Source organism: Oryctolagus cuniculus, chromosome 12 (genome assembly GCF_051225735.1).
Source record: "Oryctolagus cuniculus isolate XC-2025 breed Fujian yellow rabbit chromosome 12, ASM5122573v1, whole genome shotgun sequence".
Classification (NCBI taxonomy): domain Eukaryota; kingdom Metazoa; phylum Chordata; class Mammalia; order Lagomorpha; family Leporidae; genus Oryctolagus; species Oryctolagus cuniculus.
In genome coordinates, this window is record NC_142878.1 from 9,687,073 (window position 1) to 9,709,373 (window position 22,301).

Here is a 22,301-nt window from a genome sequence, read left to right on the forward strand (position 1 = left end):
ACCGCTGATGGACACCTGAGAGGCTCACATCCTCAGGCCACTGCAAACAAAGCCGCTGTGAGTGTGTGTCTACAGACACCTGTTCACGCCTCCTTCCGCTCCCTCTGGGTGGACATCAAAAGCGAAGTTCCCGGATCACATTTTAGAGCCGCCACAGGAACCATCAAGCTGCTTTCCATAGCCACTGCCCACAGCACGTCCCCGTCAGCAATGCCCCAGGGTTCCCATGTCTCGACCTCCCCACTGACAGCTGTCAGCTTCAGTTTTCTGGGGGATCAGTCACTGCCCGGAGCCCTCGCGGTAGCCCTGGCCATCTTACAGACAAGACAGCAGGGCTGATGATAGATGAGTCACACGAGGACAGCGCTGAAGGCAAGACCCGCAGCCAGGTCAACCGTGGCGCCCGAGCTCAGACCACAGCACTGCCTGTTCCCCCTTCCCGTGGGCGGCCTGGGCACAAGCTCAGCCTTCGCCATGGGGTCCTGAAGGGGGTGAGACTCGCTGTACCGGAAACCGAGGGGGGAGCCTTTGCCCGACTCTGTGCCTGAGACTTCCCAGGCCCACACCGTAGGAGGCAGGAGGAAGGCCACTGCGGATGGCACTTTCTGCCCCTCCCCCCGCCCCGGCGCAGGCTCCCAGAGCTCTTCCCGACTCAGTGTCTAAGCGCCATCTCCCAGGGGCCCCGCTCCCCTATTGCGAGTCAATCCCCTGCACTCGCTGTGCTCAGTGAGGGTGCTGCTTGTTTAACCAACCTCACAGGGGCTCGGCACTGACTCGGCGACGCGACACGACGTGCCGTGAGCACCTGCAGCACCAGGACGTCACCCTGCACCCAGCACCAGGGCGTCAAAGTGCTCCTCCGGCTGAGGACCCTTGAGGGACACGGCGGCTCCCCTGCCACCATCACCAGGGAGCGCAGGCCGAGGGCCCGGCACCCACACCTCCCGCTGCATCCTGGGAGCGGCCCCCACCGCAGGGGCTCCTCGCCATCTGTCAGCGCACGGACGCCGGGAGGCGCCCACGCCACTGTTGCACCCGCTTCCCTGATCCGAAGGCCAAAGGCAGCTCCAGGCCCGCGTGTAAAGGGCAGAGACCGAGCCCGCGGAGTGGGCTGCCTGCTTCTGTGGCCTCCCGCTCTGCAGCCCCCGGCTCCAGGCACGGCCGCGTGGTTTGCTGACGTCTGATTCCAAAACCAGCATGGGCTCCCCATCCCCCAAGGGAGATGCCCACGTGGTTTCACCGTTTTCCAACCGAGTTCAGCCATTATGCGGCCTTAGACAGGGCCCTGGCTGGAGGAACCTGAGAAGTTGAACTTGGCCCCCTGGGACACCGGCTTCGGTCACGGACTTCCTGCCAGCTACGACTGAGTGGAGAGCTACCACACGCGTGGGCACAGAGGACGCCTCACCAGGCCGCAGGTTCCAGAAGCCCACACCCTGCACGGCTTCAGTGACCACACGCAGCCAGGCATGTGCATGTACACGCGTGCATATGTGGCTCTGTCCACATGTGTTTTCCGCCCCGGCCTCTGTCCTCACCAGCGTGGTGCCCAGTCATTCAGGTGCACGCGCGGGAGACACCCAGCCCCTGTCTGTGTCTTCCAAACGCCGGGGGTGTGACCCTCTCTAATATCCAGAGACAGCTCTAGGCGCCTTTTTGAGAAAATTCTCTCTACTGATGTTTCAAGTAAACCTATGCGAGAAGGAACTGGCTTACACAAATGGATACTTTTTAATTTTTTTGCCTTCCCAGAAACTCTATTAGCCGAGAAATCCAAGTGGAATTTGTGGGCTGTGATGCCCTAAAGTTGACAGAAGGCCGCTTCCCTAACTCTTTTAAGTAGCTGGCTTCTTTTTTTCTTTACAGTATGAGGAAGGCAGACCCTGCCGAAGCAGCCCGGCCTCTGAAGGCCAGCTGCACGCATATTTGAGTCCCCAAATTGAAACCTTTCAAAGAGCCCCTCAAGCAGCACTGAGTGTGGGCAAAAGCATGATTCTAAACGCCAACGGGACTCCTGACAACGGATGCATTTGCTAAACCCACAGGCCGTCTGGTTCGGGACAACTACCCCGTCATCAACGTTCAACCTTGGCCTTGGAACCTGCTTGGAGTCGACACAAAGCCCCAGTGTGCACAAGCTTCAATCTGAGGCCGCAAGAGCTTACTCACGCAAAGCGGGGCAATGCTCTGAGACTACACTGACGTGTGGCGGGGTCCCATTGGGATAGCCATGTCATAGGTTTAAAACATGCAAGGCAGAGGCCCACCGAGCATACGGAGCCTGCCGAACATCAGAGCGGCATGGAGCTGCCCAGAACGTGCCGCGAACGCTGACGCGGGCCTGCAGTGGGGCAGAGTGACCCCACACAAAGCCTGCCCTGTGACAAAGCATTGACTGTCGCATGGGTGTGCACAGGTGCTTTGTGCTGATGCTTGGACGCACAACCCCCAGACACAGCATCAAAGAAACCCCGGGGCAACGGTGCACTGCGGGGCGTGGGTCTCCCTCGGCCCGAGAGGCTGACCGGGAGGGGCACGCGCCACTGCTGCCCAGCATCAGAGGGAGGCTCGGACAGCACAGCGCCAGCCCCAGACAAGATCTGAGTCCACGGCTCCGAAGTGAACGTGGATCCTGCACCTTCACAAACTCGAAACTCCGGCATCAAGCCATCACGGGTCACGGGTAACCACTTGAAGGGCCGCTTCTGTGGGGTTACAAGGAGTGCCGAGATAAAGTGAAATGAACAAGAAAGCCCCCGGAGACGCAGGAACCCTAAGCTTCGGCTCACCAGCAGAGCGCCTGAGTTTGTACCTCCAACACCACTCTCCAGCCTCCCTGGCAAACTTCAGGGCCCTCTTCTTCACAAACCCAGCACGGCAGGGTGAAGACTCAGAAGCCGCCCACAGGAAAGCCAGACGCCCTGCGCGCCTGTCCCCCACGGGCACCCCAGACCAAGGGCAGGGCTGAAGCACAGCCCTGAGGATGCATTTGGATACGTCTGCTTTTAGGCAGTGGAATTCCTTTCTCGCCTAAGCCCCAAATTACAATGGCACAGAGCTCACAACTTGTCTCCCTCCGTGACACATCCAGTGAAGAAACCCAAGGGGTCCAGCACCGTGCCCTCTCACGATCGCCCAGCACCGTTCGGCTTCCCGGGCTCAGGCATGCGGCTCCAACAGCCTACAGAGAGACGGGCCTCGAGGGCAGGTGGCTAAGGCCCTGGCCGGGACACCCACACCCCACATCAGAGTGCATAGGTATGGGTCCCCGCTCTGCACCTCGCAAGGCAGCAGTGATGGCTCCGCTGGACGGGTCCCCGCCACCCACGCAGGAGACCTGCACTGGGCTGCCAGCTTCCAGCTTTGGCCTGGTCCAGCCCCAGCCATGCTGCCATCTGGGGAGTGAGTCAGCAGAGGGTATTCTCTCTCTGCCTGCCCCTCCCTCCCTCCTCTCCATGGAATAAAGACACACAGAAGACACACAATTTCAAAAGTAAATGGAGGAGGCTTCATTCCCAGTCCCAGTGGTCATGGCGGGCGGCCCCCCTTCCTCAACTCCCCCCCAGAAAGGCTCTCTGCTGGGAGGTCAGGGGCCACATCTCTGCGGGCCACCTGTCCTGGTGCTGCGGGTGACACAGGCCAGGGTCCTTCCTTGGGTGGAAGACTCCGCAGGCCCCGGTGCCCAGACCAGGCATGGAGACCCTCGCAGCACCAGCATGGCTCAGGAACGCACCTGGGGGAAGCCCTCTCCTCCCCTACGGGTGCAAAGGGAGGCTTCTCCACTAATTAAAAAACAACAGGAGACCAAGCAAGGGAGAAAAACAACCCCAGCTAGATCCAGGCTATCCCAAAAGGCCCCGTGGCTCAGCTGGGCCGGCAGTCGGGGCAGGGGCAGCACGGACACCCGTGCCCACCAACTGGGATGCAGCCGCATGTTTGGCCAGCAGGCGAGAGGAATGTGAAGGGCAGCTGTGGCCTGCACAGGTCTCGCTGCTGGCCCGTCCGCTCACCTCCTGGGACGGCAGGGAGCTCCCCCAGGATGTCATCTCCGTTATGACTGAGGCTGGAAAGCAAAAACGCAGTCAGCAAGTGCACAGACGGAAGCACGTGCCCTAGGAGGGAGGCGGGCGGCCCTCCGGTAGGGGCGGAGCCTCTGCAGAGCCGCCTCCCACTGGACGGTCATCAGCAGAGCCCTCATGTGCTGCCCCTACTGTCCTTCCCACTCCAGCAAGGCCCAAGGAGCCCTGGCAGAGCCTGGAGGTAGGAAGGGGAGAGGGGGCCTTCCCCTGGGGTTTTTTCAACATGCATCCATTGCTCCATTCGGTCAGGGCCTCCTAGGCACAGGGGAGCTTGGTGAAGCCCCTGCGAACCTGGGAAGCCCCACTCTGCCACATGCATGGACCCCTGGGAAGGCCAGACGAGAAGCCTCACACCCCATCCTGCCAGCTGCTGTCCTGGCCCTGGTGAAAGCACACTGGTCCCCCTTGGGGATCCCATGTTGATTCTCTGTGAGAGGCGCCACTGCCCCCCACCAAGGACATACAAGGGCCAAGGCCTCTGTCACCCCCATCACCCCTGCACAGGCGGCTCAGGCCAAGGCCCTGGACTGTGAGCTGGGGACAGAAGGAGGTCATGGCCCTTGGCCACAGTCGGGCTCTACCACTACCTCTCTACATGGGGTTTGTGGCCTCACCCTTCTGAGCACCCCAGGTGCTGCTGGCGTCCCAAGCCAGGCCCCCCAGCCTCTCCTGATCTACACCCCTTTTGCCCATTCCTCACAAGCAGGAGTTCACACTGGCAAATGGGCTGATGCCAGCTGGGTAGTGGAGACGGAAAGTACTCTTCATAGAACCCGAAACCCACTCAGCACCTCAGAGCACCCTCTCAGGTGTCACTCGCATTAATCTCTGGGGTCTAGGGCTTAAAGGCTTCACATATGTATGTATGTATTTATTTATTTGAAAGGCAGAGAGAGAGAGAGAGAGAGAGAGAATGAGAATCAATCTTCTGGTTCACTCCACAAGTGGCTGCAGTGGCTACCGACGGGCCAGGCTGGAGCCAGGATCCTGGTCCTCCATCCAGTCTCCCACAAGGCAGGCAGGGGCCCGAGGACGTGGGCCATCGTCTGCTGCTTTCCCGAGCACATGGCAGGGAGCTGGATCAGCAGCAGAGCACCAGGACTGAAACCGGCACCCACACACCCTTGCAGGGGCAGGCTTAACCTGCTGTAGCACAGCGATCGTGCACTTACAACCACACGTTAGTTACCTCTCGGGAGCAGGGACTGGGGAGCGGCACCAGGCAGCCCTCTGCAGGCTGATTCTATCCTAATCTGAGTGGTGGTTTCCAGAGGACGGCTTACATCGTAGCAAACGACAGAAAGCCACTGAACCACATGCCCAAGGTCGGTTCCAAGGGCAAATTTCACATATATGCCACAATAGACAAAGATTAACATTCAAACACGGCTATAAAACTGTGTCAATAAATACAACTCAAAAAAAAAAAAAAATCCCAGCATAGGCATGCATCTACAAGTCCACCAAGATTTGTGCTTGCTACACTGTAGGAATCACGCCTCAGTTAAAACAAGACAGCGCTGCTGCCAAATTCCTCCACCGTGGGGACCCCAAAGCTTTGCTCGCTGTCCCCAGGTACCAGACACCCCACCTTCCACAGCACTCGGGGCAGAGCAGCGCACGCCCGAGCTGCAGCCAAGATTCCAAAGCAGCCGGCCAGACTCGGCGTCGGCAGCCCCGTCTACGGCACTCGGATTTTTCAGTTCTGGGCCATCAAACAGAATAGCAAAGTAGACTGGATGTTGGACAACAAAATCAGAAACCGACTCGACAAACAGCCACCAGGGGCTCGGGAAGGGGCGGGAGGGGTGGCTCTGCGGGGACAGCCAGAACCAGCTGCCCTGATGGGGGCGCTCGGCTGTCCAGGGCAGGATCACTCTGTGGGTACACAGCACAGGCACCCCCGGCTCGGCAGGCAGGGGCTCGGCTGAGGACGAGGGGCGCTTTAGAAATCACGGTGGGGTGGCTGCGCCGTGTTGGGGACGGAGAGTCGCAGCCATGCGGGGTGGGCTCCAGGACCCCTTCAGATACCCAAGTCGGCACATGCTCGAGTCCCTGACACGGATGGCAGGATATCCACATAGAACCAGCACGCATCCTCCCGTATACTCATAGCCATCCCCAGGTTACTTGGCATACCCGATCGGCGCTAGAGCTGTCACACCACAAAGTACGGCCTGATGTCATTTTTCAGTCGCATTCTGTGGAGGATATGCCTTCTGCTGTGAGTGATTTCAAACCATTTTGGAAAACAAACAGAAGTCAATAAGGTCAAAGAGCCCTGGTACACGAAGAGAGGCGGCAGGCTTCACAGAGCTCACCCGAGGACCGAAGCCCTCACTCCCGACCGCAGGTCTCAACTCACCCACGGTGTCGCACGGTTCGTCTTTGTGGACGCAGAAGTCTGTCCTGAAAATCAACAAATAAACAGCGTCAGGTGCCTGTACTGGCGTAAAACAGGGGAGCCCTGGTCAGTGGTCCCACGGTGTCACCGCTCAGAGGATGACAATGAGTAACACACCCGTGACATTTCCAAGGGGGCGAGCCCCACGACACAGACAAGCCCCTCTCACAGCCGACCTGTTCCACACGTGAGGGCGGCTGGAAGAACTGCCAACAGCCGGGAAAGTGTGGAAGGAGACGTCTGCGGAGTCATCGGCAGAGACGGCTTTCAGCCAAAATGGCCAGGTGACAGTGGCTTCCCCAGGCGTGAGGGCGACACAAAAGCCACTTCTATAGTCTGTCCTCTGACTTCCCGGGACATCCCAGTGTGAGGCTGTGGACAACCACCACAGCAAAGACACCCAAGCCCGGGACAGCCCCCGTGCTGCGGTCCGAGGCACTCCCAGCCTCTCTTCCAACAACAGAACGTTCCCAGGGTCAGCAGGACGAGAGCACGCTGGCCTGGGCAGCATCCTGCCCGGGAGCCCAGCAAGGACAGTGACACCGGGCCCGGACGCTGCCCCTCCTGGGCCCTGCACCCACGTTCTCATGGGGCCTGCAGACAGCACCTGCTCACTCGCACCTGCCGGAACGCACGCAAGTGCACGGTGGACTGGAAAGCTGCATTCTGAAGCCACCTCTCCTTTTTGTTTTCACAAATCTCCTGAGAAGGAAGACGGGAACAGCCAGACAGGAGTGATCCGAGCCAAGCCACGCTGTGCCGTGGGAGCCCTGGGTCAGGCCATGCCTTGGCCTCTCTCGGTGGGTGACATCACCCCTTCTGAGCCCCATCCCTGCCCTGATTCCTCCCCTGCCCCCGGCGGCCCCCTTTCCCAGGAAGGATGACCCGCAGTCACAGTGGGCAACCACAGGGCCCTCACTGCCACTGTCATCCCCACCTCTCCCAGGCATACCCCCATGGCCGGCCAGCACACTTCAGGCCCCTGGGTGCAGCAAGCCCTGTGTGGCCCCAGCCCTGGCTCTGCTTCAGGGATGGGGACTGATCAGGAAGACTCCCCCCCACCCCCCCGCCCACTCACACCCTCAGATCCCAGATGTGCAGGTCCAAAGCCTCCACTCGGACACCTGAGGTACAGAATCCCAGCGCCAGGCCGCTGCCTGCAGCCTGAGTCAGTCCACCAGGCCTGCACACCCTGCAGGTGACAGCGACCGCATTGAAGCTGTGGCCTGCAGACACACAGACGGGAACTCTGAGCCAGTCACGTCGGCAACTTGCATGGGTTTTGCTTACGGGAAATTTTATCTTCTCATAACACAGATGTATTTGGTAAAGTTTCTGGCCGATGTATCTTTTATTTATTGACAAAATTCACATGTATGTACGGGGCACAATCGATGGAGTACAATGTGATCCCCGTAAACACTGCAACACAAAGAAGTCAAGCTCAGGCCCCAATCCACAACCCCCCACCAACAATGACGTTTCCATGGCAACAACGCTTCCTCCCTGAGCACAGCTCAAGCGCACGTCGCTGTCAACGATGGCCACCACGCTGCCCGGCAGATCCCAGAACTCGATCCAGGTGATCACAAAGGAAAATGTAAACCCAAGGGGACCCCGTGGACAGGGAGAGGGAGCTGCACGGGGAGGCTGCGTGCCTTCACCCTCTGCTGAGGACTCCCTTTCAGAGGACGGGTGAGCAGGTAGAGGTGGGAGGGAGCCGCCTGTTCCCAGAGACAGCAGAGGTGGTGGTGGTGGTCACAGCAGGTGGGCTCCATCTCAGGTTGGCTTTGGATGCTCTCCCCACCCTCTCAGCCAGATCAGCCGGGCTGCGGAGGAACCCTGGGGCGCTGGGTCCACTAAGGAGCCAGAGGCCAAGCCGTGTCAGGTGTTGAGGCCCCTCCGGAACCCTCAGCCTCTGCACGGCCCCCAGGTCCAGCCACACTGAGGTCTTTCCAGCCCCAGACGCCACTGCAGATGAGCCAACCTCTTGTGCTGGGCACGATGACGCTGCACTCTCACCCTCCACAGGTGGCCGCCTGTCGTCCAGGAGACGACACTCCTGCACTCAGCCCCAGGGGGAAGAAGGAGGCACCCTCCCATCGGTGGTCCTAGGCTCAGGATCCAGGGATGCCGTGCCCAGAGCAGTGCCTGGCCAGTGTGACCTCCCACTGCTCACAGGGATTATTCTGGGATGGAGCGCGCGCTTCTCAAGAGCAGTAGCTGCCTGGCACCCACCTCCCTGCCGAGGCGTCAGCTTGTCATCATCGCAGCCCAGGGAGCCAGGGCTCTCCACCGTAATGACTAAATGCTGCCACTGGTCCAACTTGGCGTCTGCCGGCTCTCAGCTCCAGTGCTACCTCCCTGTCCCAGCAGGAGCTCTGTGGTTTTACAGCGGCCAGGACCCCGAGGGCAGGGTTCTGAGCCGCCAGCAGCTCCACAGAAGCAGGTGAGAGGAGTCCAGGCTGCTTAGGTAGGGGCGGGCGCTGTGGCAGAGCAGGTAAACCCGCCACCTGTGACAACGGTATCCCAAGTGGCTGCCAGGTTGTGTCCCGGCTGCTCCACTTCCAATCCAGCTCCCTGCTAATACCCTGGGAAAAGCCCTGGAAGATGTCCCTGGTGCTTGGGGCCCTGCCACCCATGCGGGAGATCCACAAGAAGCTCCTTGCTCCAGCCTGTCCCAACCCTGGCCATTGTGGCCATAAGGGGAGTGAACCAGTGAATGGAATACCCCTCTCTCTTCTCCCTCTTCTCGCTCCTCTCCCTCTCCTCTCTCCTACTGTAACTCTGACTTTCAAGTAAGTAAATGAATCTTTTAAAAAAAGATTACTCAGGTAGCTGGCAGGTGCCAGAGAAATGCATAAGGAGAATGTGAGCTCCTGGGCCAGCCACAGGCCCTGTCCCTGGATGGGAACACCTCCCAGCCCCAGCCCCCTCACCCAGAACCCTGCCCATAGGATCAGGGACTAGCCCCGCTCCAGAGCACTGAATTAGAAAATATTAAATGTATTTTTAATCAGGCAAAGTACAGGTAACATAAGATTTGCCATGGTGACCATCAAGCAGACAGGTGGGGGGGTTTATCACTGCATTCACTTAGGCATCATTCCCTGCTGAAGTCACACCCACCACCTGCTGGCCCCCAGCCCCCAGCCCTACAGCCCCGGCAAACCCCTTTCCACTTCCTGTCTCCCTGTCTGCACTCTAACAGCCTTTGGAAGTGGACTCATTCAGCATCTGTCCTTCCATGCCTGGCTTACTTCATTCCCACTACAGCCCTCCTGGTCCATCTGGGTCGCACAAGCCCATGTCAGAGGCCCAGGCCCAGGCCTGACTGGTAGCCTGCTGCGGCCTCTGTTACACTGGGCAGCTTCCACCTGCTGGCCTTTGGACATGAATGAATGCTATGAACACAGGAGTGCAAATCCCCTGTTGAGACGCAGCTCCAGTCCTTTGGGGTACCTGCCCAGTGGTGGGATTGTCAGACGATACAGCGTCTCTGTTTGTACCTCGTTCAGGGCCATCACGCTCTCCACAGCGCCTGCACCACTGTATTCACTGGCGTGCACAGCGTCCCAGTTTCCCCACAGCCTTCCAACACTTACTCCCTGATGTTTTTTTTAATAGGAGCCATCCTAACGGATAGAAGGCCTAGAGGAGAATGTTTTAGGCAGCAAATGTTTCATTTGTGTTAAGTGAGCCATTAGGAGGCAGGAAAAGACACAGGCAAGAAAGTCTACTGTCGCTCCCCCTCTTCATGGAGGAACGACACTAAACCCTGCCTAGGCTTCGTATCCGAGTCACGGCACCATTATGTCGCTCCCCCTCTTCGTGGAGGAATGACACAGGACCCTGCGCTGTTCTTTCGTCTGCTCGGCCCTCCCCGGGTTTGCTGCTGGTTCTTCCCGGGTTGGCTACCGTCCCTTCCACCTCCGTGGAAGGGCGGCTCCCCCTGGCCACTCTCCCCACTTCCGCAGGGGAGCAGCACACCGCCGGCCGGCTCTCTCAGGGGCTGCACAGGTGTTCCTTCAGATGTTCCCCTTAGATGTTCCTGGTGCATGCCGTCTCTCTCCTCCTTTATAGTCCTCCTCTGCCAATCCCAACTCGGCTGCCCACACGCCGAGTACGCTGCTCTCCTCCAATCAGGAGTAGGTCCTACAGTTTATTGGTTGAACTGGAGGCAGCTGCGTAGAAGCTGTTTTCTCCTCTCCCAGCGCCATATTGTGGGAGAGCAGATGCATAGAATAAGTCTTAATTCCAGTAACTTAGTCTAGTCCGAGTTGCTCCCCACAGTCTACCAGCAAGGGCTCTGGGCCAGGCACGCATTCCCCTCTGCTGACGGCTTTGGTAAAAGGGCCGACCACAGGCAGTGTCCACACTTGCTGGTAACACTACTGCCCCTGGAAAAAGTGCTATTATTCCCAAGTCAGGACCACGTGCGACACCCCAGTGCCTCCCCACCCAGGCAATGAAAGCACAGAGCAGCAAAGACGGGTGGAGGAAAAGTACCCTTATTAACATTTTAAAATAAAATATCAGTTTATACATCTACTTTTTAAAAATTCCACCAGTATCATGTGGGCTACAGCAGGAAATTCATTCTTTTTTAAAGAGTTATTTATTTGAAAGAGTTATACAGAGAGAGAGAGAGAGAGAATCTTCCATCCGCTGGTTCCCTCCCCAAATGGACACACAACGGCCGCAGCTGAGCCAATCTGAAGCCAGGAGCTTCTTCCGGTCTCCCATTCGGAAGAGGGGCTCAAGGCATCCTTATCTGCTTTCCCACACGCATTAGCAGGGAGCTGGATTAGAAGTGGGGCAGCTGGGACTTGAACTGGTGCCCATAAGGGATGCCAGTGCCGCAAGCTGTGGCTTTAATCTGCTGAGCCATAGCGCTGGCCCCGTTTGTACATCTTATGCACTGTGTATAAACACACTTTCCAGTTTGGGAGCTGGGGAGTTCAGCTGCATCATACAGAAACGCATTATTTATAGCTCCCCCCACCTGGAAGCTCAGTCCTATTAATTTATGGTCACACACAGACAAGAGCTCCTGCTTGCTCCCCAAAGTCCACTCCCGAACTCCAACGCTGCAACCCGGAGAGCCTCTACAGGAGAGCCTTGAGTGCCAGCAGCCTCTGGTGATGGAGGAGAGTGGCCAGTGCTGGTGGGGAAGGTGGCAGCTGGGGTCCTGGCACTCACTGGACTGGGCAAGCACGGATCTACAGCCCGAGCCAGGGTGCTTGTCCCTGGGCCCTCAGTGCCTGTGGTGCACTGGGCAAGCCACAGGCAATGAGAATTCTTGGGTGGACTGCTTATTTTTTTTTTAAGATGAATTTATTTATCTGAAAGGCAGAGTTAGAGAGATGCAGAGGCAGAGAGAGAGAGAGAGAGGTCTTTCATCCGCTGGTTCACTCCCCAACTGGCCGCAACGGCTGGAGCTGTACCCGTCCGAAGCCAGGAGCTTCTTCCGGGTCTCCCAGTCTGGTACTGGAGCCCAAGCACTTGGGCCATCTTCTACTGCTTTCCCAGGCCATGGCAGAGAGCTGGATCAGAAGTGGAGCAGCCGGGACTCAAACCAGCGCCCATGTGGGATGCGGGCACTGCAGCCCCAGGACAGACTGTTTCTAAGATGCCCCAGCATGCATCGGGAGCAGCCCGTGGCCTCACATGGGCTCTGCAGTTACAGGGCACAATCCGGTCCTCTGAGGCTGGTGACTGAGAAGCCACCTACAGGCGTCAGTGGGTGCACAGGCACCTGCTGGGTGCCTGGCGGTGCACTGTGGATGCCCTGGGTTTGCAGCACGGAGCTGCACAGCTTCCACAGCTGGCTCTGGGGGTCACTGGGCTGGGGCTTTGCAGCTCGTGGCCAAACAGACGTAACTAATGAGCCTTTCTTCCCTCAAAATCCAACTGTTAAATAGGATTAAGCTCCTCACAGGGCCAGGTTTCTTCAAAGGTAAGAAAAGGATAAAGTTTCCCTTGCATAACTTCACCCTAAACTCAGGAGAAAAAAAAACCTATGTACTTAGGGAAACAGTTCCTTTAAATTAAAAACGAACAAAGCCTAGGGGTCAGCACTGTGGCACAGAGGGATAGGGTTAAGCCACCACCTGCGATGCCAGCATCCCATATGGGTCTGCTTCTGCTACGGTGCCTAAGAAAGCAGTGGAAGATGGTCCAAGTTCTAGGGCCCAGATAAAGCTCCTGGCTTTGCTTGGCCATTGTAACCATTTGGGGAGTGAACCAGCAGATGGAAGATTCTCATCTCTCTCTCTCTCTCTCCCCCTCCCTCCCTCGCTCTCCCTTTAATTACCTTTCAAGTAAATAAATAAATCGTAAAATAAATAAATAAATAAAAGAACTTCCAAAAAAAAGTAGCTCTAGGACCCTGGTGACACTCAGCGTTACCAACGTTACAGAAATGTCCCTCAGGGGGCCTGTGCCACAGATGCACCTGTGGTGTTTGAACTGCATCCCTCAAACGAGATCCGGTCACGTCCTAACCCCAGCACCTGTGAATGTGACCACGGAGCCCAGTGAAGACCTGGTCACACTGGGCTACGGTGGCCCCAAGCCAATGGTCAGTGTCCTTCTTGGAGGAGTTTGCACAGAGAGACACACGCAGGAGAAGGCCATGGGACAACGGAGCAGAGATGGGACGGGCGCATCTACAGCCAGTGCAGGCCACACACTGCCAGGAACGGATGGAGGAAGAACCCAGCCCCAGGGCCCTCAGGGAGAGCGGGCCCTGCCAGCTCCCCAATTCAGAACCTCCAGGCTCCAGAACAGCGAGGGGTAAGTTCCCGCAGGTTTAAGTCTCCTGCTTGGTGTTCATTCGCTATGGCAGCTAACGGGGCAGCGCCGCCTCCTGGCTCGGAGGCTGCCAGTGACGCACACTGTCCACCACGGGGCCCCAGCTTCCCTCAGTCCAGTCCTGTGGCCTTTAACGAAGCTCGGCTCCCAGCTTCCAACAGAGGCTCCACGTGGCCCCCTGCCGGTGTCCAGTGTGCCCGTGGGTGGCCAACATGCAGGCAGGGCCGCCGTGGCACACGCATGTCTGCATGGCCTCCTCCCCCACGGGGCGCTCATGGTGCCCGCACTCCCGGAAGCAGCTTCGCCAGAGGCCAGCTCTTCCCAGGGAGCGTTTTCATCGGTAGTAGGAGACGTCACAGGGGAATTTTTCACGTGCAGTTGGAAGACTTGGTCATCCTAGGATTTCAGCATTTTTCCGAGAGCAGTACTAGCTAATGCGCTGAGCTGGGCTGTGGCGAGGGCTGCCCGTGCACTAAATCACTCCCCGCCCCCCTGCCAGGCGGTGGACTCCTCCATTAACCCCCGTCACTGACCAGGACACGGACGTGTAGGCAGAGGCCCTACACGACGACTGTCCCCTCCCACGCATCAGCCACGGGCCACGCCCACTCGTACCTGGTCACAAACACGGCGGCGTCCACAGGGGGCGTGTCGTCCTTCCCGCCGGGAACCTGGTTGCTGCCCAGGTAGCGTGCGCCCCCGTACTCCTCGTTTTGCCAGTGACAGAAGCTCTCCAGGGACCGCTCGCCGTGGTGCCCAATGGACAGCTTGGCCTGGAGGACATCGGGGAACAGTTAGAGACGTGGCCACTTGGGGAAGCAGAGCTCATGCCCAGCCTGCAGACACTGAGGTGGAAGAAGCCGCCCGCTGAGTCATCCTGCAAGGACCCACTGCATCCACACCGAAGAGAGAACCAGCGGGCAGGTGGCAGCGACAGAGAGGCCACCCCAAGGTCGAGTGACGAACATTTTCAGAGAAAATCCTCTCTCTCTGCAAACAGAACAGTGACCCTAACTAAGCCGCCTCCCTCAAGGTCATGTTCATCGCCGGACTCTGCAGGTCAGTCTGCCCCGTGGGAGGGCACCACGTGGAAAAGACAAACACTTCTCTGAATGCACACTGGAGCAGAGACCAGCGTGGCGACAGAGGGAAGCCACAGGTCCGAGGACCTCAGGTGGAGACCCGAACGTGTCTGAATCCCGCTTGCTGCCGGAGTGGAGGGCAGAGTGGGAGCCACGTGCGAGACCCTCCCGGGTGGAGAAGGCGCAGGATCCCGGTGCTGGGTTCCCTGAGGTCCTACACCACCCAGGCCCACACCACCCCCATGACAGGCCATGCACGGAGAGCGAGCAAGACACACACGGGATTCTCAGAAAGTCCACAGAAGCATGGAACATGAAAACACTACACATGGATTCCCAACTGTCTGGCATTAAAGTCAACTGATCTTTTAATTTCTGCAGACAGTGTGGGGTACCCTCTCCTGACCCCGGGAGCCAGGGGGACGCTCTGAGGGCAGCCACGCTGCCCATGCACTCACAGGTGTGGGGTACCCTCGCCGGAGCCAGGGGGACGCTCTGAGGCCAGCCACGCTGCCCACGCACTCAGCAGGTGTGGGGTACCCTCACCTGGCCTCAGGGGCCAGGGGGATGCTCTGCGGCCAGCCACGCTGCCCACGCACTCACAGGTGTGGGGTACCCTCACCTGGCCCCGGGAGCCAGGGGGACGCTCTGAGACCAGCCACACTGCCCACGCACTCACAGGTGTGGGGTACCCTCACCTGGCCCCAGGAGCCAGGGGTATGCTCTGAGGCCAGCCACACCACCCGCACACTCAGCAGGTGCAGGGGGTGTGGGGTACCCTCTCCTGACCCCGGGGGCCAGGGGGACGCTCTGAGGCCAGCCATGCTGCCCGCACACTCAGCAGGTGCAGGGGGTGTGGGGTATCCTGGGGGCCAGGGGGACGCTCTGCCGCCAGCCACACCGCCCACACACTCAGCAGGTGCAGGGATGTGGGGTACCCTCTCCTGACCCCAGGAGCCAGGGGACGCTCTGCTGCCAGCCACGCTGCCCACGCACTCACAGGTGTGGGGAACCTTCTCCTGACCCCAGGGGCCAGGGGGACGCTCTGCCACCAGCCACGCCTCCCGCACACTCAGCAGGTGCAGGGGTGTGGGGTCCCCGGGAGCCAGGGGGACACTCTGCCGCCAGCCACACCTCCCGCACACTCAGCAAGTGCAGGGGGTGTGGGGTACCCCGGGGGCCAGGGGGACGCTCTGCTGCCAGCCACACCACCCGCACACTCAGCAGGTGCAGGGATGTGGGGTACCCTCTCCTGACCCCGGGAGCCAGGGGGACGCTTTGAGGCCAGCCACGCCTCCCGCACACTCAGCAGGTGCAGGGGTGTGGGGTACCCTCTCCTGACCCCGGGAGCCAGGGGGACGCTTTGCGGCCAGCCACGCCTCCCGCACACTCAGCAGGTGCAGGGGTGTGGGGGAGGGGTACTCACCGGACGCTGCTGCAGCAGCACCAGCTTGGTGACCTGGATGTTGACCTTAATCCCAAGGCTCTGGTGCTGAAACATGTTGTACACCTGCCAGGACAGGGGAAACACACAGACACGAAAAACAAAGTAAACACCCCACGTAGAAACTTGGAACAGAGGAGAGAAGCCAGGTACGAATTAAGGCCGTCGGACCAACTGATGATAAAATACACCAGTCCTAAAGAGACGAACACCACGTGTTTTCCCTGATGTGCGGTAACTAACAGAGCACCCAGACTGACGAGTGGGCGTGAGGTGGACAGGCTGAGATCCGATGCCTGTCCACAGCCCTCATCTCCACGGTGCTCTTCTCTCCTATTTGGTGAACTCTTCACTCAGTGACTTAGTGTGGGGTCGATCTTAGCATCATCAGGAGGAGATCACTGCAAAGAAAGAGGGACTGAGAGTGGGAGGAGGAAGGAGGGTGTGGTGGGAAGTACTATGTTCCTCCGTCTGCATAAATACATGGAATTCATTCACCTTAAAAAGTGTTAATAAATAAATAAATCTGTTAGGGGAAAAAGATGTTAAGGACAGGGAAAGTGGCCGGTACTGTGGCATAGTGGGCTAAGCCTCTGCTGGCGGCACCATATGGGCACTGGTTTGTGTCCCGGCTGCTCCTCTTCCTATCCAGCTCTCTGCTTATCCAGGAAAGCAGTGGAAGACGACCCAAGTGCTTGGGCCCCTGCACCCATGTGGGAACCCTGTTTGAAGCTACTGGCTTCAGACTGGCTCAGCTCCAGCCATTGTGGGTGTTTGGGGAGTGAACCAGAGGATGGAAGATCTCTCTCTGTAACTCTACCTCTCAAATAAATAAAATCTTTAAAAAAAAAAAAAAGGAACAGGGAAAACTGAATGGGACTCTCTTCCATAATCTTCTCACTTTTTCTCAAAATCTAAATAGTTCTAACATAAATTCCATTCATGAAAACTGTAATACTTTAAGATTCAATATTGAAAGTACAGCTTGTATTCACCCAGTACTACAGGAAAATCTACAGAAGCCTAATTATCTGTAATTCAAATTCCAATGTTCTCAGGTGAAGTTTTATTGTTGGACAAAAAAAGTACAAATATGTGAGAAACACAACCTGGATTTTATTAAAAAGAGGCTTTCTGAGACCAAAATCTCCCATTAAAGGAATTCCCCCAAAGAAAAATGCATCACAGAAAACTCTGGATAGACACAGACACGTGTGCACACGGAGACACACACGGGTGCGTGTGGACGCAGACATGCAAAGCTGGAACCAACGGCTTTCAAACAACGTCTGAGGGGCTGCAGGGGACCTTCAGGGAGGGAAGGGGAGACCGAGGCCACTGCACGCAGCCTGCTCCATCTCCAAGCCTCCCCAGAACCCCCTGAGGTCCTCCCCCTGCCGGCTGCTACGGGGAACCCCAGGAAAGAGGCCCCCAAAAGAGCCAGGAGCAGCTGAAGACCCACAGCCCTCAACAAGGAGCTGGCTGGAACGCAGCTTGTGCAGCCAGGAGGGCCACCCCCCTGCCGTGTTCCAGAAAGTTCTCTCTCTAACAAGGTCGTCCCTGAGACAAATGAGAAAGGGATGCATCCTCGCAGTCCTGCATCTTGGTTGGTGACCCTCGGCTCCAGGGACCTCAGCATCAAGAGGCCAACGAGGAATCAAGTGGACAGGGACAGATCCTCCCCGGTTCCTTTTCCAAGTATGGGGGCGGCGGGCAGGGGACAGAGGACAGGACGAGCGCCTCCCCAAGCCTCTGCAGGGTGCTCCCCCACACGGGGGCTGTGGAGAGCCGCCCAGCAGGCGTCGGAACTCCGCCCGGGTTGTGCCATGGTCACGCCATCAGTGCAGCAGCGAGAGCGGCAGAGGGGTGGCCACTGCCAGGGTCACTTCAGGCCAAGCGGAGCTGCTCAAGGACCCAGCACTCAGCCCACAGCTGGGGGAGCGGGCACAGTGTTCAGGCATCTGCATGACAGAGGAATGAGCTGTGTCGCCGGCATCGAAATCTGCTCCCAGCATTCCAGAAAAATCTATCTCAGTGCGACTTACTCTCTCCCAGGGGGAAAAAGAGAACGCGTTCAACTGTTGCGTTCTCACTCCCCTCACCACTGCCGAAGAAACCTTTTCCTTGCTCAAGAACCAAGCACTTCAAAAACAAAATGTACGGTTGCCCCTCTTCCAGGCCAGCTCTCTGCTGTGGCCAGGGAGTGCAGTGGAGGATGGCCCAGGTGCTTGGGCCCTGCACCCCATGGGAGACCAGGGGAAGCACCTGGCTCCTGCCATCGGATCAGCGTGGTGCGCCGGCCGCAGCACGCCGGCTGCGGCAGCCATTGGAGGGTGAACCAACGGCAAAGGAAGACCTTTCTCTCTGTCTCTCTCTCTCTCTCACTGTCCACTCTGCCTGTCAAAAAAAAAAAAAAAAGTGTGAGAGATCCTCACAGCCAGGTGACATCTAAGGAGACCTCGTGAGGAAATGTCACGTGGTCTTCTCGCTGGGACTTGGAAGAAAATCTTGGTGCTCCGTGGACTTGAACAGCTGTGTGTCTGCCCTGGTGCTGATGGTGACAGAGGTATTGCACTAACGTAAGACGGTCCTAACACGGAAGCATGGAATGAGGGCAGGCATGGGGCCGGGCCACAGGGGGTGGGGGAGGCCCACGTCCCTCAAGCTCCAACACAGAGTACAGGGCAGGGCAGACACACCCGGTCACCCCTCCGGGCCCTTCATCCAGGAACAGCCTCGGAGCACCAGGGCCAAGCCGCACAGACATGCCCGCCATCTTCCAGCTGCTTTTTCCCATGGAAACTCATGCTCTGCTCAGGCCGAGCCCCGGAAGCCACCTGGTGTTTGGAGAGACACCCGGCTGGGCGTGGAACAGTCTGGCCAATCGCATGGACATCCCGCCTCCTGTGTCCAGCTCTGGCCGCGTGGCAGCGAGCGCTCAGAGCCCCGCGGCGAGCCGGGTGGACCTGCTGCCGGCAGCACACAGCGGCAACGTGGGGACGCGGTCAGCAGCCAGGGGAGGAGGGCAGGTGGGTAGGAGCTGCTTATCCCGCCAGATTTTCACAAGCCACCCTCACCTGTGCGACCCTGAGCTTGCCTAGGACAGACAGGGACTTGTGGCTGGACACTCAGGTCCCACACAGACCACCAAGAGCCCGGACAGGATGGGGCTGCCTTCTGTGGCACAGCGCCTCCAAGTGGCACCTGTCAGAAACGCACCCTCGGGACTCACTCTGGGCTTTGACACTGCTAGTGTCTCTGGTCACCATGGAAGCTACTGTCATTTCATGTGGACGCTGAGTAGAACAGTCGTTTCCGCCCCAGGCACACCTTGCCTGGAACGTCCCGGGGTTTTCATGCCCTTCCCTGGTCACCAAGGAAGACACAGAACAACCGAAGCTCTGTCGGGTCCCTGAGGGTGCCTGGTGTCGGCACCACCTGCTTCCATCTGCAACTTGTTCTTTCAAACACTCCTGCCCCCGTGTCTGTCCCCGCTGCCCCAACCCAGGGGCGATCGGCTGCAGGTTGTGCAGAACGGCCCCCAGCACAGCCAGACAAGCTGCAGCCGCCCACCCAGCCCATCATCCTAACCCACCTGCAGGACAGGTGGGTGGCGCTCAGCATGGCCTCGTGCGCCCAATCTCCAGGGCTCTCCTCTTGCCAAAGCGCAACCCTGCACCTGTGACCCGTGCAGCCCTGCCCCGCCCCACTCCTCCAAGCTCCAGCCCCGGCAACCACACCACTCCAGGGACCTACCACGTGCACAATCTTGCTTCACTCAGCACAGCACCAAGGGCCAGGCACACTGCTGTGTCCCGGTGAACTTTCTTCCCTTTTCAGGGCTGAGTAATGTTCCACTGCCCACAGGGGCCATGTGTTGGCTGCACACACAGCCGTCAATGACCTGGGTCGCTTCTACCTTCCAGTCACCATGATTGCTGCCATCACAGACCTGCGTATGCAAATGTCCCTGAGACACTGCTTTCCACCACGTGGGAGGTCATTCGAGCCCACCTGTCACACGCTAGCTTCAGAGGGCTACACGCTCGGCTGGGGCACGGCCTGAACCTACCACTGTGTCCACTGAAGAACAATTTCTCCCACGGGGTGAGCTTTGGGGGAAGGCAGGGGCCCTCACTGCACGGTGGAAACCAGAGTGGGCGCAGCCTCAGTCTGCCCGGCCCAGCAGCCCAGGACTGGGGGGCAGAGCCTGTTCTGGGAGCCCTAGGGATTGGACCCCTGCGGGCAGGGCTGGCGGGTGGAGGGGCAGTGGCCATCAGCACGCAGCAGTGCCCGACGGCCCTGAACTTCACCTTGACCTCTCCTGCTGCCTGGTCTCCCCGAGTCCCCTCCCCTGGACCTTCTTCCAGCTCCAGGCCTGGTGACTCAGCCCCCACCCGGCTTTGGTGCAGGACACTGCCCTCTGCACGGCCCAAGACGCGGTCCCTTTTCTCCATGGTTTGCTCAGATCCAGTCTCTTGCTGTCGTCAAAAGCCCTGACTGACACGGACCTGCGCTTCCTGCCCTGAGTTTGCCAAAACCCCTCCTCTGCTCCCTGTTCAGAGACGAGGCCACTATGTACCACAGCCCAGCACTCTGGCGCCTGCCCCACGCCACACGGGTCCTCGACAGCGGCTTCTCCCGTCGCTCTGGGACTGCTCCAGCGGACACGGCTAGAGTTGCTGCACGTCCAGCTCCTGTTAACACAATCCTGTCTCCTCACCCTCACACCGCCATCCTTGACAGGCAAGGGGCAACCTGACGGACTGGCTGCAGGCCCTGCCCGTCACCCAGGGCCCCGCCCCAGGGCTGGGTAGGAAGGGTAAATCCGCATTGGCTGTCACATACCCACCCGTGCCGCCCAAGCTCAATGTGCTGTGTTCTGTGTGATGCGTGGGATGCAAGAGACTCCACCAAAGCCTGTGCAGAGGATGTCACGCACACAGTTACCCGCTTGAGTCCTCATAGCCCAGACTCCACACACACTGCTGCGTCATGTCCTGCGTGCAGGCCAACCTCAGGGTAAACGCTGGGAAGACAGAGTTTTTAATTGTGGTGAAATACACATAGCAAGGGCCGGTACCGTGGCACAGGGTAATCCTCCACCTGTGGCACCGGCATCCCATATGGGTGCCTGTTCATGTCCCGGCTGCTCCATTTCCGACCCAGCTCTCTGCTGTGGCCTGGGAAAGCAGTAGAAGATGGCCAAGTCCTTGGGACCCTGCACCCGCGTGGGAGACTGGGAAGAAGTTCCCGGCTCCTGGCTTCAATCCGTACAGCTCCAGCTGTTGCAGCCATTTGGGGAGTGAAGCAGCGGATGAAGACCTCTCTCTCTGTCTCTACCTCTGTCTGTTAACTTTACGTCTCAAATAAGTCTTATAAAAATATACATAGCAAAATGTTACCCTTTGGATGTTCAGTTCAGTGGCAACGAGTGCATTCACACTGTGAGACAACAATCGCCACCACCCATGTCCAGAACTTTCTCCATCTTTCAAAACTGAAACCCTGGGCCGTCACACAACTCACCCCTACTCCCCGTCTCTGACTCTGACTCCCCGGGTGACTCACGCACGTGCAGCCACCCAGTATTGCCACCTGTGACTGCAGAGTGTCACTGAACATTGTCTTTCAGGTTCATCCGGGGTGTGGTATGGGTGGCAGAACCTCCCCCTTTCTTTAAGCCTGAATAATATTCCATTCACACGTAAACCACGCTTTAGCAACTCATCAATCAGTGGGCACTTGGGTTGCTTCCACCTTTTGCTATTATGAATAATGCTGCCATGAACACAGGAGTGCAAATACCTGTTCACCGTCCTTGCTCTCCATCCCATGGGTGTTTATCTGGAACTGCTACATCATAAGGTTGCTGTTTTGTCTTTCACGTTCAAAAAGTGTTACAACTTATTAATAATTGTGCGTGCTCATAGGCTACAGGGTGGTATCTTGATATCTGTGTACAACATGTACTGATGGAAACGGAGTACAGGCACACAGCGTGTGCTGACGGAAACGGAGTACAGGCACACAGCGTGTATTGATGGAAACGGAGTACAGGCACACAGCGTGTATTGATGGAAACGGAGTACAGGCACACAGCATGTATTGATGGAAACGGAGTACATGCAAATAGCGTGTGCTGAAGGAAATGGAGTACAGGCACACAGCGTGTGCTGAAGGAAACGGAGTACAGGCACACAGCGTGTATTGATGGAAACGGAGTACAGGCACACAGCGTGTGCTGACGGAAACGGAGTACAGGCACACAGCGTGTGCTGAAGGAAACGGAGTACAGGCACACAGCATGTGCTGATGGAAACGGAGTACAGGCACATAGCGTGTGCTGACGGAAACAGAGTAATCAACACTTTCCCCTTTGACGTTACTTTGTGGCTGGAGGCTTGGAGTTTCTTGCTCCTACTTGGTCATGTGACACACACTAGATTACTGCAGGTGACAGGCCACCCTCCCAC

The 22,301-nt window shown here is 58.1% G+C and overlaps 1 protein-coding gene across 2 annotated transcripts in view; it reads right to left on the reverse strand.

Annotated features, from left to right (window-relative positions):
* The window catches only part of ADAMTS17 (ADAM metallopeptidase with thrombospondin type 1 motif 17), a 269,013-nt gene that overhangs the window by 183,197 nt on the left and 63,515 nt on the right, over window positions 1–22,301 (reverse strand). For both annotated transcript variants that reach the window (XM_051822951.3, XM_089311139.1), the window contains 3 exons: window positions 15,808–15,891; window positions 13,915–14,072; window positions 6,445–6,488 (listed from right to left, as the gene is read on the reverse strand). In XM_051822951.3, the coding sequence (XP_051678911.3) occupies window positions 6,445–6,488; window positions 13,915–14,072; window positions 15,808–15,891 (286 nt within the window). The remainder of the gene's footprint in view (window positions 1–6,444; window positions 6,489–13,914; window positions 14,073–15,807; window positions 15,892–22,301) is intronic.